This window comes from Rhodotorula toruloides, assembly GCF_000320785.1.
Source record: "Rhodotorula toruloides NP11 unplaced genomic scaffold Scaffold10, whole genome shotgun sequence".
NCBI lineage: Eukaryota > Fungi > Basidiomycota > Microbotryomycetes > Sporidiobolales > Sporidiobolaceae > Rhodotorula > Rhodotorula toruloides.
Window position 1 is genome coordinate 1 of NW_015622970.1, and position 16,258 is coordinate 16,258.

The 16,258-nt window shown below is 62.6% G+C and overlaps 9 protein-coding genes across 9 annotated transcripts in view; 6 read left to right on the forward strand and 3 right to left on the reverse strand.

Moving 5' to 3' along the window:
• Positions 1-169: 169 nt before the first annotated feature.
• Positions 170-1,153, forward strand: RHTO_00620 (DUF2419 family protein; the record flags this gene model as incomplete). Its single annotated transcript, XM_016414304.1, has 3 exons — positions 170-496; positions 577-766; positions 957-1,153. The coding sequence occupies 3 exons, from the start codon at positions 170-172 to the stop codon at positions 1,151-1,153; spliced, it is 714 nt and encodes a 237-aa protein (XP_016273460.1).
• A 662-nt stretch (positions 1,154-1,815) lies between these two features.
• On the forward strand, positions 1,816-2,255 carry RHTO_00621 (uncharacterized protein; the record flags this gene model as incomplete). The annotated part of the gene is made up of 2 exons (XM_016414305.1): positions 1,816-2,004; positions 2,220-2,255. 2 exons carry the CDS (start codon positions 1,816-1,818, stop codon positions 2,253-2,255), a joined length of 225 nt encoding a protein of 74 aa, XP_016273461.1.
• A 590-nt stretch (positions 2,256-2,845) lies between these two features.
• On the forward strand, positions 2,846-5,726 carry RHTO_00622 (autophagy-related protein 7; the record flags this gene model as incomplete). Its single annotated transcript, XM_016414306.1, has 12 exons — positions 2,846-3,102; positions 3,292-3,409; positions 3,470-3,655; positions 3,719-3,817; positions 3,878-4,167; positions 4,233-4,377; positions 4,436-4,594; positions 4,650-4,838; positions 4,919-5,083; positions 5,143-5,258; positions 5,314-5,497; positions 5,559-5,726. The coding sequence occupies 12 exons, from the start codon at positions 2,846-2,848 to the stop codon at positions 5,724-5,726; spliced, it is 2,076 nt and encodes a 691-aa protein (XP_016273462.1).
• Positions 5,727-5,885: 159 nt separating this feature from the next.
• On the forward strand, positions 5,886-6,931 carry RHTO_00623 (peptide alpha-N-acetyltransferase; the record flags this gene model as incomplete). The annotated part of the gene is made up of 4 exons (XM_016414307.1): positions 5,886-6,199; positions 6,317-6,335; positions 6,408-6,594; positions 6,654-6,931. The coding sequence occupies 4 exons, from the start codon at positions 5,886-5,888 to the stop codon at positions 6,929-6,931; spliced, it is 798 nt and encodes a 265-aa protein (XP_016273463.1).
• Positions 6,932-7,047: 116 nt separating this feature from the next.
• RHTO_00624 (methionyl-tRNA formyltransferase) lies at positions 7,048-8,726 on the reverse strand (the record flags this gene model as incomplete). Its single annotated transcript, XM_016414308.1, has 6 exons — positions 7,048-7,488; positions 7,551-7,787; positions 7,848-8,153; positions 8,236-8,312; positions 8,372-8,446; positions 8,513-8,726. 6 exons carry the CDS (start codon positions 8,724-8,726, stop codon positions 7,048-7,050), a joined length of 1,350 nt encoding a protein of 449 aa, XP_016273464.1.
• A 195-nt stretch (positions 8,727-8,921) lies between these two features.
• RHTO_00625 (protein transport protein SEC24) lies at positions 8,922-12,935 on the forward strand (the record flags this gene model as incomplete). Its single annotated transcript, XM_016414309.1, has 11 exons — positions 8,922-8,977; positions 9,047-9,078; positions 9,384-10,246; positions 10,304-10,456; positions 10,514-10,756; positions 10,812-11,589; positions 11,649-12,115; positions 12,180-12,317; positions 12,377-12,571; positions 12,635-12,853; positions 12,915-12,935. The coding sequence occupies 11 exons, from the start codon at positions 8,922-8,924 to the stop codon at positions 12,933-12,935; spliced, it is 3,165 nt and encodes a 1,054-aa protein (XP_016273465.1).
• Positions 12,936-13,556: 621 nt separating this feature from the next.
• On the forward strand, positions 13,557-14,783 carry RHTO_00626 (uncharacterized protein; the record flags this gene model as incomplete). The annotated part of the gene is made up of 1 exon (XM_016414310.1): positions 13,557-14,783. The coding sequence occupies one exon, from the start codon at positions 13,557-13,559 to the stop codon at positions 14,781-14,783; it is 1,227 nt and encodes a 408-aa protein (XP_016273466.1).
• A 389-nt stretch (positions 14,784-15,172) lies between these two features.
• On the reverse strand, positions 15,173-15,780 carry RHTO_00627 (uncharacterized protein; the record flags this gene model as incomplete). The annotated part of the gene is made up of 4 exons (XM_016414311.1): positions 15,173-15,190; positions 15,271-15,429; positions 15,497-15,643; positions 15,706-15,780. The coding sequence occupies 4 exons, from the start codon at positions 15,778-15,780 to the stop codon at positions 15,173-15,175; spliced, it is 399 nt and encodes a 132-aa protein (XP_016273467.1).
• Positions 15,781-16,169: 389 nt separating this feature from the next.
• The window catches only part of RHTO_00628 (prenyl protein peptidase), a gene marked incomplete at both ends in the record, with an annotated part of 1,565 nt that continues 1,476 nt past the window's right edge, over positions 16,170-16,258 (reverse strand). The window contains one exon of the mRNA XM_016414312.1: positions 16,170-16,258. This exon is cut by the window's right edge and continues 108 nt beyond it. Within this exon, the coding sequence (XP_016273468.1) occupies positions 16,170-16,258 (89 nt within the window).

Consider the following 16,258-nt stretch of genomic DNA (forward strand, 5'->3'; position numbering starts at 1 on the left):
AACCTTAACCCTAACCCTAACCCTAACATTCGGCGCCTCGAAGGCATCCTCACACAACTGAGCTGACCGTATTCTCGCACACAGCACCCTCGCCCTCCTGAACTTTTTGAGCGGCGACCGATACGCCCTCCACCGCCTGACCGGGCGCAGCGCCTTCTCGACAATCCAGATGCTCGTTCTCTCCGCCTACATCTCTTCCTCCGACAACCCCGGTTCCTCCATCCTCTCGACTCGCGGCATGCGCCAAGCGACAGTCGCGCAGCTCGCAGAGTTCGCTCGCATCGAGACGCACGTCGAGAAGGCGCACCCGACGCTTGGGAATGCGGTCAAGGTCGGCGAGAAGGACGAGGAGGCGTTCGAAATCCTCGGGTTGCTGGCGGGCGTGCTGAACGAGACGGGCGAGGTGTTGGAGCGGCTAGAGAAGCAGTCGATGGGAGCGTGGTTGCTGGAGAAGCTCGTCGAGGCGGAAGGAGACGGCGCCAAGCTGGTGCACGACGTGAGTCCGGACCGTCTCGCTTGCCAGCACTCCCCTCGCACGCGGAACTTAACTCACCAACACGCTTGTTGTATCCACAGCTCGCCTCAACCTTCCCCGCCTTCCGCGACGTCCAACTCGTCGACGATCAACCCGTCTTCATCCTGAAGAAGCCCCTCTGGCTCGTCACAGTCGTTTCACTCGCTTTCCGCACAGGAGACCTGTCCGACGTGCCGTTCAAGGTGCCCGACATATCGGGCTTCCCTGTCTTTGCCGACAACGTCCTGCCGAGTGCGTTTCCTCGCCGCTTCTCACGCGACGAGTTCTCTCTGACTGGCGCCTCATGCTAACCCAAAACCATGCTCTGCAGCACTTCTCATTCACCACGGCATCCTCGACCTATCCGCCTCCTCCGACCCTGCCCTCCGCTCACTCTCGCTCTCCGACTCGTCCTCCCTCTCCCTCTCCTCCGCCTCCGCAGCCCGCCTTCGCGCCGCCTCGGTAGGCGCATGCTCAGCTATCGTCCAACGAGCCCACGGACTCGCCGCGGAAACGGGCAAGGAATGGCTCGCGAGCTGGACGGAGCAAGACTTGGACGGCTGGCTGTGGAATGAGGGCAAGCGGGCGGATCTGCGGGAGGTCGAGCGGATAGCGGAGAAGGGGACGGTGTACTACTAGTTGCGCGCGAAGTTGGCGTGCCCGCATTCGGCTGTGTAAGAGGCCCTGAAGACCGGGAACGGGTCGCACTCTGCCAGCCTTCGTTCTTTTGGACAGTCGCGCTCGTCAGTCTTTTGCTAGGGCAGAATGAGAGATCTGCGCGCTCTTCCACGTCCAGATGTCGCCGCCGTCGCCGCCAATCTTCCGCTCGTTCTGCTCGACAAGATCTCCTTCCGCCGACACACTCGCTCACCTCGCACGGTTGTCTTATGACTGCCCTCGCGCGCTACAGAGCCTGACGAGCGACTGCACTGCTTCTCGCCACGTCGCGCCGCCTCCTGCGACTCGCTCGCCTCACCCCCGACTCGCGACTTTTTCTTGCCATCGCTACTCGGCGCGGGACTGTGGGATCAGGTGCGGTGCACCGAGTCGTTCTAGTTGAGCGATGCAGGTGCGTCTCCACTTCTCAAGATGTTGAGCCGGCGCACGGGATTGACGTCGCGGACGAGGACGTTGCTTGCATTCGCTTGCGGTGGAGAGCGCACAGTGGTCAAGGACTATGTGGGAAGGAAGTGAATAACTGTTTTGGAGCAGCAGCACGCAAGAGCGGTACGGAGCACGAAAAGCTGACCGCTCCTCGTACCTCCTCCCTCACAACAGCTCAACTCGACGAATGACTGCTCATGGGGACTTTGTTCTTTGCTCTTGATTCCATGCCGTCTCGCACGGATCGACGACCTACTTGCCGAGTGCCGACCGCCAGCAACTCGAAAGGACCGCCGCCTCGCTCTTCCTTCGCCTCGACATCTGGACTCTGCAACCCTCGACAGAGCTACTACCGCCTAGCCGCACAACGTCTATGCCGTCCCTACGTGAGTCTTCCTTCTCCCCTTCCGCCCCTCCCCATGATGAGTCGATCTAGTTCGTTCAAAACCGATGGACGAGGATCCCAACCCTGAGCAAGGGCGGATCCGGTGAAGTCGCGCAAACTTTATTCTACATGAGATTCCTGACGGGAGACAAGTCGAAGCACCTCGCACCGATCGGAAGAGCGGAACTGACGACGGTTCTTCCGGCGGCGAAACAGGTTTGCTTCCGACTTGTCGATGGAACTGACAGCTAAGCCACAGCTTGCTGAACGTCCGGACGACTTGGTTCGTCAGACCCGGCTAGGGATAGCGCAGGAGCTCGTCCGTCCGCTCTGTGATTGTTTGTTCTTTCGCTAAACTCGCCGAACAAGGCGCCCGTTTGCTCACCTTCGCTCGCTTTCAAGTCAAGCGCTCGCTCGCTCCACTGGTAGACCATTCCCGGCTTCACCCGCTGGCCTCGCTCGGACTCGCGTCTCTCGCAGGCGACTCACTCTCGCAGTCGATTCAGGCTTGCGCGACCCCGCCGCCATTGATGCCCGCGCGTCGGGACATCAAGGAATGATCTCTATCGCAGGTTCACGCTCGCGATTGGCAGGGAGATAGTCGCTGAATCGAGGCGACAGTGTTGGCGAGGACTTTGCGGTTTGCGAAGCGACGGATTGCTGTTGCTCGCCCTCGCTCTGTAGACGTCGCGCGCAATGCAGTCAAGATCTAGGTCATCGCTGTGTCCCTTGCAGTCCTTAAAGCCCGAAGGACCCGCGAGTCGTCCGTCCCACGCTCCTCTCCCTCTTACTCGACATCTGCTCTCGCTCGAGCACCCCGCTTCCGGCTGAAAGCACGCGCAATGGCTGCACAGACGCAGGCTGTGACCCCGCTGCAATTCCTGCCCCTCTCGACGTCCATCTCGCCGTCGTTCTGGCATCGTCTCACAGACCTCAAACTGCACCATCTCAAGCTCTCAGACGACCCGATGCCGATCTGCGGATGGTTCGGCCGTGGCAAGCAGGTCAAGGACAGGGTCACGGGCGAGTCGGTCGCCATCAGCGCTGGCTTGGAACTCGACACCGCCAGCTTCGACGCAGAGACCGATGTGGGGGCAAGGTGAGCAGCGCCGTTCACTGGCTCGGTAGAGCGTGCGACGATGCTTCTGTGGTCTGTGGAGCGGATGACGTTTCGCGGACAGGCTGGTCGACGAGACGGCGACGAAGCTGCTTGTGGACCGTTTGCCCTCGCGGAAGAAGAGCTGGTCGCGCGCGGGACCATACTGACCTTTAATCCGCCTCGGCACAGTAACACGACCGTCGTGATTGACCGAGTACGACTGCGCGGCGTCCTGCGCAACTTCAACACGATCGAAGAGTTCAAGAATTGCGACAAGGCCAAGTTGCTCGACGAGCTGGGAGAGCAGGTGCGATACGAGTTCAAGGAGACGTGGCTCAATCGCCTTACTGACTGTCACGACCTACAGATCTGGCAACAAGCGACCTCGGCCTCCTCCTCCTCCGTCACGCTCGAATCCCTCAACCCGTTCCTCCTGATCACGTTTGCCGACCTGAAGAAGTACCGATACTACTACTGGTGCGGCTTACCTGCGCTGGCGCAAAAGCCGGGATGGGAGATTGTCGCAGACTGGCGGGAAGTGTCGTTGCCAGGGGTGCGCTTCTTTCGTCGACGTCGCTGGAATCTCGGAGGCTGACTTCTCTGCGCACTGTGACAGACTTCGACCGCTCCTCTGCACCTTCTTCGCGGCGACGAGACAGAGACAGGCGCGCTGGCCGACGCTGCGGCGTTCTGGGCAAACACGCCCGCCGACGAGGTTAGGCGAGCGGTTCTCCGCCTCTTCTTCAGACCACGCGTACTGACTACTGGCATACAGCGTCGAATTGTTTTGAGCGATCCCTCCGCCCACCCTTCAGCGCCCGGCTGGCCTCTCCGCAACGTCCTCCTCTTCCTTTCGATAACACCCACCCTCACTCAGCCCATAACTTCGCTCGCCATCACGCTCGTTCGCGACGGTCAAGCGATCTCGACACGCATACGACGACAGGGAGGAGCGGAGACAAAGGAAGAGGCCAAAAGACCTGGGACGGTCGGATGGGAGAAGAACGAGAAGGGGAAGCTAGGACCGAGGATGGCGGATCTCGGACCCTTGATAGACCCGACTCGGTGCGTTGGTGCTTGCGAGCCAGCTCAGGCTCGAGCGAGGCGGCTGACGCGTTCTCTCACGGCAGACTCGCCGACCAAGCCGTCGACCTGAACCTTCAGCTGATGCGCTGGCGCGTCATGCCGTCTCTCGACCTCGAGAAGGTCAAGAGCACGCGGTGTCTTCTACTCGGCGCCGGCACGCTCGGTTGCTACGTCGCGCGAACCTTGATGGTGCGTTCTTTCGCCCCACCTCGAGCCGCACTCGCGCTGACTTCGCCTCCCTTCACAGGCTTGGGGGGTCCGCAAGATCACCCTCATCGACTCTTCGACCGTCTCCTTCTCGAATCCAGTCCGACAGCCTTTGTTCGAATTCGAAGACTCGCTCAACGGCGGCAAACCCAAGGCCCAGACTGCGGCAGCGGCGCTCAAGCGCATCTACCCCGGCGTCGTAGGTTCCTCCTACCCTCGATCTCGTCATAGCCTCACGTGAGCTCTTCTTGCAGGACGCGACGGGCATCTCGCTCTCAATCCCCATGCCCGGCCACCCTATCCCGCCCACTGCGCAGGACGCCGTTCGGCAAGACCTGGCGACCCTTGAGCGGCTAGTGGACGAACACGATGTCGTCTATTTGCTGATGGACTCGCGGGAGAGTCGTTGGTTGCCGACCGTGATCGGCGCGGCGAAGGGCAAGGTAGGTTCTTTTGTTCGAGTTCCGGCGAAGCACGCGTATCTGCGTTGTCTAGCGAGAGTCTCACACTTCCTTGCCCACAGCTCGTCATGAACGCCGCCCTCGGGTTCGACACCTTCCTCGTCATGCGGCATGGCCTTCCGACGGAAGAATCGGCCGCTTCGACTCCCGCCGAGATCGTCCCGGGTGCGCCGTACCGCGGTCAACTTGGCTGCTACTACTGCAACGACGTGGTCGCGCCGATGGATGTGAGTATGGCCCGTTTCCCGTTTCTTCAGCTCATGGACTGACTTCCGCGATCTCGCAGTCCCTGAGCGACCGCACACTCGACCAGATGTGCACCGTCACTCGACCCGGCATCGCGAGCATCGCTAGCTCGACAGCCGTCGAACTCATGGTCTCGATCCTGCAGCATCCGCAAGGGTGAGCGCCGCTTTGCCCTCCATCCGCCGACGTCGCTGACAGACTTCGGGTACAGCGCCCTCGCACCTTCCGACATTACAGCGTCGAAAGCTTCTCCCGCCGCACCTTCATCCGGCTTGCCCTCTCCCGCTTCGCCTCTCGGTGTGGTACCACACCAGATTCGCGGATTCCTCGCCAACTTTGAGAACCTCAAAATCACGGGTCACACCTACGAGCGGTGTACTGGCTGCTCCAAGGCTGTGAGGCTGCTTGATCGTCCTCGACTCGCTTGAAGCGGTGCTGACCTTGTGCACTCCGCAGATCCTCGAGGCTTACCGCACCAACGCCTTCGACCTCGTCCGACAGTCTTGCGAGGACGCCAAGTACCTCGAGCGACTGACGGGGCTCGACAAGCTCGAGGAGGAAACGGAGGCGCTGCTGGCAGAAGGCCTCGATTGGGATGAGGAGGACGAGGAGGCGGAATTGTGAACGCCTGGTCCTTCCGCCGCTTCGCTTGCGCCTGTCGTAGACTTTCTTTGTGTATTGCAATCGTACCTGCGCAGAGTCTCGTCGCTCCAGACCACTGTCTCCGTCTCGTCGCTCGCTTTCACCTCTTCCGTTCACTTGCTCTCGCTCAACCCGCTCGAGATGGCTTCGCCCGACGCTGAGGTTGGTGCACTTCCGTCACTGCACGCCCTCACGCTTTCTCCCACGCCTGCGACTCCTTCCCCGTCCACCTCGACCACCCCCGCACCGCCTCAACTCTCATCAAACGACGCTGCCACACCACCAGCCGCGCAGAACGGACAGCGGGACTCGCAGGACAGTCGAAGATATGCTGCCGAGATCACCTACCGGGCTTACCGCGGCGAGGAGGACATGGACGTGATCGTCGAGTTGGTCGACGACGAGTTGAGCGAACCGTACAACCTGTACACGTACCGGTACTTCCTCGACGACTGGTGAGTCGAGCGAGTCTTCTCATGTCTGCAGCGTGGCCGTTGACGGAGTGTCGAAGCTCTGGTCGACCTCCTCGTTCACTTCGACGAGCTGTACTGACTCTCAATCATATTCTCCAGGCCTCATCTCTGCTTCTTCGTACGTGCATCCATCAGGGTAACTGCTCGCATCTCAGCGCGCAACTCGCTGACCTCGAGCCGCTTTCGACAGGCCTACGCTGGCGAACTCCCCATCGGCGTGATCGTCTGCAAGCAAGAACCGCATATTAAGTCGTCTAAATCGGTACCAATAGACGACATCGATCCCAGCAAGGGCGAGCAAGGGCGACGGAGACCGCTGAATCGAGGGTACTTGGCGATGTTGAGCACGCGGAAAGGCTATCGGGGGCGAGGCGTTGGTGCGCTCGCTCTCCGCCAACTCTCCGCCCTGGCTCGCTGACTCTCCACCTTGTCGCAGCCACCCACCTCCTCCGACTATCGCTGTCCATCATGATCCGCCCACCGCCTTCCCTCCTCGACTCCTTACCGCCCGACCACCCTTCCCGCCAGCCAGTCGACGAGATCGTCCTCGAGACCGAAGCCGACAATGACGCCGCGCTCGCCTTCTACGCCAAGATGGGGTTCGTGCGGGAGAAGAGGCTGTACCGGTTTTATCTGAACGGGAAGGACGCGTATCGGCTGCGGCTCGATCTGACGAGGAGCAGACCGGTCGAAGCAGGGAATGCAGCACGGTGACATCGCTCTCGGACGTGAAGATGGGCCTCCATGGCGAGAATGGTATTGCGAGATGCGAGAATGCTACAGGTTGACACAGGGGAGGAGAACGTCTATTCGAGCCCAAGAGCCACGCCTCACGCGGCCGGCGAGTTCTGCAGGTGAGGAGGGAGCGGCCGATCGCGGAGATGAGGCGGAACAGGGTGAGGCGGTGGCGGAGCCTCGGGCTTCTTGACGTCCTTCTTCCAGTCCTTCTTCCGCCAGCCCACAGAAGGGCGGTAGCCCCACTCGTCCGTGTCAAAGAGCAACTGCTGCCCATCGAGCTTCTTGATCCCGTTGTACCAGTCCTTCCCAAACACCCAGATGCCGCTGTCCTTCTTGATCTGGTCGATTGCGACCGCCTCCTCCGCGTCGGCGCAGCGGACGAGGACGAGTTTCTGCGCTTTGTCGTAGAAGACGACGCCGGGGAGAGCGTCCTTGAGTTGGTCGGGGAGCGGGTAGATGTTGCGCGAGAGGCGCATCTGGACGGTGATCATCGCGGCGGTCGACGGCGAGACGTAGTGGCCGCGCAGGGGTTCCTGTGGACGACCAGAGTGAGCGACCATCCACCAGTGAAGGGGCCGAGCGACGTCGCACGCACCTGGTGACCGATAGCCCGGTTCAACCGCTCAATCTCCCTCGCCGACTGCAAGTTCCACTTGATGTTTGCGACCTCCTTCGTGATCTTCGGTGCGAGCGTCGCCTTGTCCGGGTCCTGCGGCGATGCGGCGAGCTGTCGTGCGTGGAAGTTGCGGAGGACATCGACGAGGAGGAGGCCGCCTTCGCGGGCGAGGTGGCTTTCGAGTGTGAAGTAGCCGGGTTGCGAGACCGGTGAGGGCTACGCGCGGGAGAGAGAGGTGAGTTCGGCAGAGCTGTGAGTACAGGAAAGCGAACGCACCACCGCCTTCTGCGCCAGAATCCGACCCTTGTCGAACGCGCCGCGACTCAACTCCTGCACCGTCACGCCCAGCTGCTCTCCCTCGCCCGAGTTGACACCGTCTGCATCACCCTTCATGATTGCATACTGAATCGGCGCCGCTCCTCGCCACCGCGGGAGAATCGAAGGGTGGACGTTGAGAGCGTTGAGTTGCTGGACTTTATTGAGGACTTCGAGGGGCAGCATGTGGCCGTACGAGGCGGTGACGATGACGTTCTCCGAGTCGGGAATCTGCGAGCCGGTTGTTGTTCGCCATGGTCGAGGGATCTGTCGGAGGAACGGGAGGAGACAGAGGGAGGAAACAGACGTCAGCTCCGCTTCGCGCGCACTGTACGACCCTTCCACGCACCACCCACTCCTTCAGCTCTGCAGGAGGGACCTCCTCGACCTGAAAGTCGAGCTGTTGCGCGAGCGTCTTCAGAGGAGCTGCGGAAGTCGAGGTCAACTCGGCGACCATCCACTTCACCCGGTCCTGCGCGACTCACGGACGTATGTCTGCGCTCCTTTCCGTCCCGTCTTCTGCTCAGGCGGCACGACCACGACCGTCTTGCCGATCAAGTCTGCAAGCGAAAGTCAAGGTCAACTTCGAGACGTTCCTCGTCGCATCGCCCCTGGACAGCACGCACCTGACCCAGCCTCCCACAGTTCTTTCAAGACCGCACAGCTGAAAAAGTCTGCGCCAAAGAAGAGGACGTTGTACGGCGGTTTGGGTGCGCCGGGATCAGGCTTGCGGGCGACGGGGCGAGTCGACGAGAAGCAGCGGCGGGCGTGTCCAGCGTGGCACTCGGCTCGCAGCTCGCGATTGAGCAGCGCAGCACCCCTCCTCGCGCTGCAGAGCATGGTTGAGCGTGAGGAACAGAGATGAAGAGTTGTAATGGAAGGATTAGCGAGCACATTGTATTCAGTTTGTAATGAGGAACGAATACAACCCCGATTGTATTCAACTGAATACAACCCTTACAAACCGCCGTCGTCTCGCTGTCTTCGCTCACTCGACACTGCTTCGCTCGTGCTTGGGCTCGCTCTGACTGAGAGATGGCGTCGCAAGCCATGCCGCATCCGCCGCTGCCACCCGGCTGGCGCTCAGAGTGGTGCGCTCCCTTCCCCCGCCCGCTCTCCACGTCCAACAACGACACACGCACTGACATCTCGCCTCGCAGGGACTCGGCCGTCGGCAGGATGCTCTTCATCGGTGAGCTGTCGTCCCACTGAGCTCCACGCAAAGTCCTGGCCTGGTTCGACACGGGCGAGAGGAGCGAGCGATGCGGTCGCGGTGGGGTGACGCTGGTCGCGGACTCGGCGAGGAAGACCTGCGAGGGGAGGCAGGGAGGTTGCCAGACTGAGGATGGACCTTGCGGAACTGCTCTCGGGCGGACCGGCGCAGGTGCGCGCGAGGAGACGAGCGAGGACCTCGACTACCCTGGCCGATTGATCCTGCTCCCCAAGCAACCTGCGAGAGGCCTGGCCAACTGACCAACCGCTTCGTACTCTCCACAGAAACCTCTTCCGGCCGACAGCAGTACAACTTCCCCGCCTCGGCTCCTCTCCCTCCTCCCGGCCAGCGACCCTTTCCCGGCGCCCGTCACGGCGTGCACGCCTCGATCTCCGGCCCGATGCAGACCTCGCCAGTCAAGAACAATGGTTTCGGCCGCGGTCCGCCCCTCTCGCCGTACCGCAACGGTCCTCCGGCTGCAGGCGGCCGCAACCCCATCCCTCCCTTTCAACCTCCCGGCACGACTCCATCGCCCGGTCCTCCCGCCGCACAAGACGCCTACAACTACGGCGCACCACCCCCGCAGCCCGGCGCGCAGCCCACTCCACCGCCAGGAACCGTCAACACCCCTCCTCCCGGCGCAGCGGGTGCAGCCGACACGCTCGGCGCGATGCCTGCTCCTCGCCGACCCGGGCGACGTCAGTACGCGCGAGACACGGCGGCGTACATCGCGGGCGACGCCAGCGGAGGAGGCGGGCACGCGCACACCCAGAGCGCGTTCTTCTCGCCCGCGAGTGCGGCGGCTGTCATGGGCGGAGGAGCGGGAGGGCAGGTCGACCCCAGCTCGGGCGCTGGGGGAGCGGGCGGGCAGTTCTTCACGCCTGGAGCGCCAGGTGCGCAGGCGCCTGGTGCGGGACCGGACGGTTTCTCGGCTCCCGCAGCTCCTGGGTACGGTGCGCCTGGTGCAGGCGGTCCCGCGGCGATGAGCCAGATGACGAACCAGTTTGGTGCGATGGGTATGGGCGCGGGACCTGTGGGCGGACCGAGGCCGACAGCGGACGTCCAGAACGTCAACCTCGTCAATATGCCGCTCAACCCGCTCGAGCTCATGACCCTCACCCCGCCCGAGATCAACCTTCCTCCCAATGTGGGTGCTCTCGCTAAGGGCGTACTCTCCAAGTCGCTGACGCTATCGTTGTCGCAGGCCTCCTTCTCGCAATCACCAACCCGCAACGCCGACCCTTCCTACCAGCGCTCGACTCTCAACGCCGTTCCTACGACCCAGACCCTCCTCAACAAGTCCAAGATCCCGCTCGCCCTCGTCCTCACTCCTTACCGCAGTCTGAAACCAGGAGACGTGCGTTCGCGTGTTCTCGCTTTCGCACGCCCCTCCTGACCCGCTTGTCCCGCGCAGCCCGAAGTCCCCGTCGTCAGCGACACCGTCATCGCTCGATGCCGCCGCTGCCGAACATACATCAATCCCTACGTCACCTTCATCGAGGGCGGCCAGCGGTGGAAGTGCTGCATGTGCGGGCTGTCGAACGAGGTTCCGCAGCTGTTCGACTGGGACCAGGAGAAGAATCAGCCGGCGGACCGGTACGCACGACACGAGTTGAACTCGAGCGTGGTCGAGTTTGTCGCGCCGACCGAGTACATGGTGCGTCCGAGTCCATCCACCGTGACTTCGCTCCATCTAACCCTGCACGCCGCAGGTCCGAGCACCACAAGCGCCGATCTACGTCTTTGTCCTCGACGTCTCGTACTCGGCCATCTCGTCCGGCATGGTCGCGACTGCCGCCCGCACCCTCCTCGAATCGCTCGACCGCCTGCCGAACGAAGACAGTCGGACCAAGATCTCGATCGTCTGCGTCGACTCGTGCCTGCACTTCTTCACTTTCGAGCAGGGCTCGACCGAGCCGTCGATGCTCGTCGTCGGCGACCTCGACGACGTCTTCCTGCCCAAGCCGAGCGACATCCTCGTCAACCTCGTCGAGGCCAAAGCGGGCATCGAGAACCTCTTGACCCGCCTGAACGACATGTTTGTCGAAACGCACAACACGGGCAATGCGCTCGGCGCAGGTCTGCAGGCGGCGTACAAGCTCATCTCGCATGTTGGCGGCAAGGTCGTCGCGCTCTCGGCGACGCTGCCCAACATCGGTCCCGGCGCGCTCAAGAACCGCGAGGATAGCAAGGTCCTTGGCACGAGCAAGGAGTCGACGCTCCTTCAAGCGCAGACTTCGTGGTACAAGACGTTCGCGATCGAGTGCTCGCGGTCACAGGTCTCGGTCGACATGTGGCTGTTCAGCTCGGCATACACGGACGTCGCGACTTTGAGCGGCCTCCCTCGCTACACCGGCGGACAGACGTACTTCTACCCGTCGTTCAACGCCGCCCGGTCCGAGGACGCCCTCAAGTTTGCGCACGAGTTCGGAACGGTCATCGCCGACCCGATCTGCCTCGAGGCGGTCATGCGTGTCCGTGCTTCGCGAGGTGAGTCGACCGTGCGCCGAGACGAGGTGATCCACCGCTAACGACGACTCCGCCCGCAGGCATCCGCATGTCGGCCTTCCACGGCAACTTCTTCGTTCGCTCAACCGACCTGCTCTCCCTGCCCGCCGTCCCGATGGACCAGTCGTATGCGATCGAGATCCAGATCGAGGACCCGATCAGCGCGCCGTTCGTCGTTTTCCAGACCGCCGTCCTGCACACGACTTCGTTCGGCGAGCGCCGCATCCGCGTCGTCACCCTCGCCCTTCCTACAACAAGCTCGATCTCGGAGCTGTACGCGTCCGTCGACCAGGTCGCGCTCGCGACGCTCATGGCGAACAAGGCGGTCGAGCGGAGCAGCACCTCCAAGCTCGAGGACGCGCGCGATGCGGTGCAGCACAAGATGATCGAGATCCTCGGCACATACAAAGCGACGATGACGAGCAGCGGGTCGGGCGCAAGCCCGCAGCTTGTTATCAGCGACAACATGAAGTTCCTCCCGCTCCTCATGCTCGGCTTGCTCAAGAACGCGAGTTGGCGTTCGTCCCGCATTGTTCGCCCAGTGTGACTGACGCGATGCTTTTCCTGCGCAGACCGGCCTACGACACAGCACGATGATCCCGTCCGATGTCCGCGCCTACTCGCAAGCCCTCCTCACGACCCTCCCCTCGCAACTTCTCATCCCCTACCTCCACCCCGTCTTCTACTCCCTCCACAACATGCCAAAAGAGGTGAGGCGAGCCGCGGCGCTCTCTCTTGAATCCCGAACTAACTCCTTTCGCATCGGCAGTGCGGCACGATCTCGGACCAAGGCGTCATCCTCCCTCACCCTCTCCCGCTCACCTCGGAGCGCCTCGAGCGGCACGGTCTCTTCCTCATCGAGGACGGGCAAAACATCTTCCTCTGGGTCGGCCGCGACGCCGTCAATCAGCTCATCATCGATGTCTTCGACCTGCCTTCGTATGCCGACTTGCGGAGCGGCAAGGTGCGCAGCGACGGATCTCTGACCGCATCGCGTACTCGTGCTGACGAGCGCTCGTCATCGCAGGGCACGCTCCCGGTCCTCGACAACCCGTTCTCGCAGCGGGTCAACGCGATCATCGGCAAAGTGCGCGAGGCACGGCGCGGACCTTACTACCCGCACCTGTACATCGTCAAGGAGGATGGCGACCCCGCGCTGCGGCAGTGGGCGCTGAGTTGCCTCATCGAGGACCGCCTCGAGACGCTGCCGAGTTATCAGCAGTGGGTGGGCAAGCTCAAGGATGCGGTGCGTCCGGTGTTCTCTGCACTACGAGATAGCACAGGACCTGACGCTTTCGATGTCGCAGGTCAACGACAAGTCGTTCTGAGCCCGCCCTCGCACTCCGACCTAGACCGATGTCCTCCTCCTCGGATCCACGAAAACTCGCCTCCTTGCACGCTCGCACAGTCTCCCACACTCTCCTTTCCAGCTGTTCTTTGATACCCATCGCCCGTGTGTCTCCCTCTCTTGCACGTCGCCGTGCTTCGCTGCAAAAGCATTGTCCCGCGTGTCCTCGGTGTCCGTCGTCCCGCTGCGAGCGTTCGGTCTCTCTCTTCCTCTCGCTGCCTCTCCCTCTTCAACGCTTCTTCCCGCTCGTGCGCTGTGCCCGGTTGAAGAGACACGCAGCAGGGTGGCTTCCCCCTTGGGACTGCTCGCGGTCGTCACCTTTGCAGAGCTCGCAGGTCGTCGAGTTGTTCCTGGATGGACTGCCGCTCTTTCTCGCGCGCGCCGCTCGCTTCGCTGCCTGCGCCGTACTGCTCTCTCTAGTGACTGCTACCAGCTAGCCCGACTCTGCTGGACCCGGACTGCGCCGTGACAGGGCGAACTCTCCCTCGTGCGGGTGCGTTGTCGGGTGCTGGGCAACGACGAAAGGATCGTCTCACGCCGTCTCGTGCCACTGCCACACAGCTACTGTCCTGTCCTGTACGACTCGCAACGACGACGACGCATGTCTGCGACGACGGCGGCGACCACGAAGACCGCGACCTCACGCTTTGCGCTCGACTTGCCCGCGCCGTCGTCGTTGGCGTTCAGCCGCCTCACGCTCGAGTCTGCCGGCTCGCCCGCTCCGTGGCAGACGATCCCCAACGTCCCGCTCCGCCCGCGCGTCCTCGTCGCAGCGCTCGTCACCCTCTCGCGCGCACTCGCAGAGTCGCGCGAACAGGGCGCCATCCTCGTCGACGCACTCGCCCGCGCGAGACAGGCGTGCGACCAGCAGCGACTCGCGGCGCAGGGTGCCAAGGAGGGCGTGCTGCAGGCGAGCAAGGCGGCGCAGGATGCGCACGCCGAGGCGAAGCGGGTCGAGAAGCTGAACGGGGCGTTCAAGGCGGGAGCGGACAGGACGGTCGCCGCCCTCGATCGGCGGGTACTCCGCTCTCTGCGCAAGGGCAAGGGCAAGGGCAAGGCGAAGGAGGTACTGGGCGCCGAGGCGTCGGCGGAACCGGACTCGCCGCTGAGCCCGTTCGCGTTCGTCGAGGAACTGCTCGTCGACCTCGAGCTCGACGCGGCCGAGGTTCACAAAGGCGTCGCCGACACGGTGCTCGACGACGAGTGGCAGGCGATCGAGGACGAGCTCGTTGCGACCATCGCGGCACGGGCGATCGAGAAGGCGAGTCCGAAGTTGACGAGCGAGTTCCGGCTTCCAGAGCTTCCTGCGGCGGGGGCGGAGCCTCTCGAGGCGCACGACGACGGCGAGCGGACGACAGATGGCGCGGAGGCGAGCGCCAGCCCGACGAGGGGACGAGCGATGTCACTTCCGCCGACTCCGCCTGGCTCGGTCCACTCGAGCTCGAGCGAGCGGGACGAAACCGACGCCGGCGAGTCTGACTACGACTCTCTCGTCTCGCTGCTCACGCCTCTTGTCCACCCGGTCCTCGCACTCCTCTTCCGCACCCACACCCTCCTCGACCAACGCCTCACCTCCTCCATCGACCACTTTGAGTCTCTCGTCCGTGCGTCGGCGAAAGCAGTCGATGTACACAGGCAGAGTGTCGTCAGGTTGAACAAGTTGTCGAACAAGTTGCGGGATTTGCAGTTTCTCGAACGGAGGGAGAGGGAGGAGGAGGAGAGGGTGATGGAGGAGATGAGGGATACGGTTGTTGAACTGGCGCGGTGGAGGAAGGGGATCGTACCGGACGAGGGGGAGCCATCGCAGGAGGAGGAGGAGGAGGAGTGATAGCGCAGGATTCTCAACCGCACTTTGCACATAATCGTCCTTTCTGTCTCGTCGTTCGTCGTACATAGCGCACCTTGCTCGCTCGCAATCCCATTGTCGTTGTTGTTTCTCGCTGCGGGCTCGCATTGGACGCGAAGAACCGAGACGAGATCAAAGTTCAGGTCGGCGAAATGTACAGCTCCTCTTCTTCAACCGTCCCCGCTCCTGTCTCCTCCCTCTACGTCTCCCGCCAAACATTGACTGACCGAGCGGCACAGAAGGGTGCACAACGGCCGTTGACGGACGGAGCGCTCGTTCGGCGGCGGGTTCGTGTGCGTCGTGGGACGGCTTTGGGTGATATGTACCGGTTACGTGCGGGTTGTGTCGTTTGAAGAGTCGTCGCCGAGCAATCACTTGACGAAATAAGCCTGTCCCCTCTCGCATCCCGTCAGCCTTCGACCACCCAAAGCAGCGCGGAATCCAGGCGGGAAAAGAGCGGAGGACATACCTGAACACTCGGGTCCCCATGCTTGGCGTTGAGTGCCATGATCTCGGTGAAGGCGTCGCGCTTCGGCGTGCTGGTGGGCGAGGAGGAAGCGGAGCGAGCGGGAGACGGAGAGGCGGACTTGGGCGACTTGGGTTTCGCGGTGGTCTTGAGGTAATAGGCCTGTCCACTCAGCACCGTCAGCTGAACAGTTCCACTCGCAAAGAAGGGGAGGAGGAGGAAGACGCACCTGGACCGACGGATCACCGTGCGAAGCGTTCAAAGCCATGATCTCGCGGAAGGTCTCCTCCGACGTCTTGGTCTTTGGCGGCGAAGCGGGTCGGGCTGCCTCGGGAGAGGGAGAGCGGCGGAGGAGTTTGGAGAGGAGGGAGGGACTCTGCGTGCGTTCAAGAAAGTGAGCGAGGCAGGAGGGAGGGAGGAAAGAGGGAAGAGACGGACCTTGGGAGACGAGCCTGCGCCTGTGAGAGGAGCGGTCGAGGAGAAGGAGTACGTCGAAGCAGCGTCGCTGGACATGGTGGTCGGCTGGAAGTGATTGAGCGTGGTGGAGAGCTTTGAAGCGAGCAGGATGGGCAGGAGAGAGCAGCAGCAGCTCCGCAAGCAGGCCGTTCGTTCGCAAGCGCTTCGTCAGCGCTTCGTCAGTGGGCGAGTCACGGGCGTCGCAAGCGGACTCGACGAGATTCGCTCGAGTGACTCGAGGAGAGCGAGGGGAGCAATCGACGAGGCTGGCGACGCAGGAGGGTGCGTCGGGTCGAAGCACATCGTGAGAGCGAGTCAGGGGCGTTGGCAAGATCAGGCGAAGCCGAGGAGAGCGAGGATCACGGAGCGAGGGCGAAGCGAACCGAGCGAGAGCGATAGAAGTGCTTCCCCCTTCTCGACGGATTTCCTTACTCTCTCAGCCTTCCTTACAGTCTTCGAAAGTAAACGCGAAGGAAGCGAGCAAGAAAAGACCATGCAAATGCAACCCAAACCCTCCCCCTCCCCCCCTCCCCCT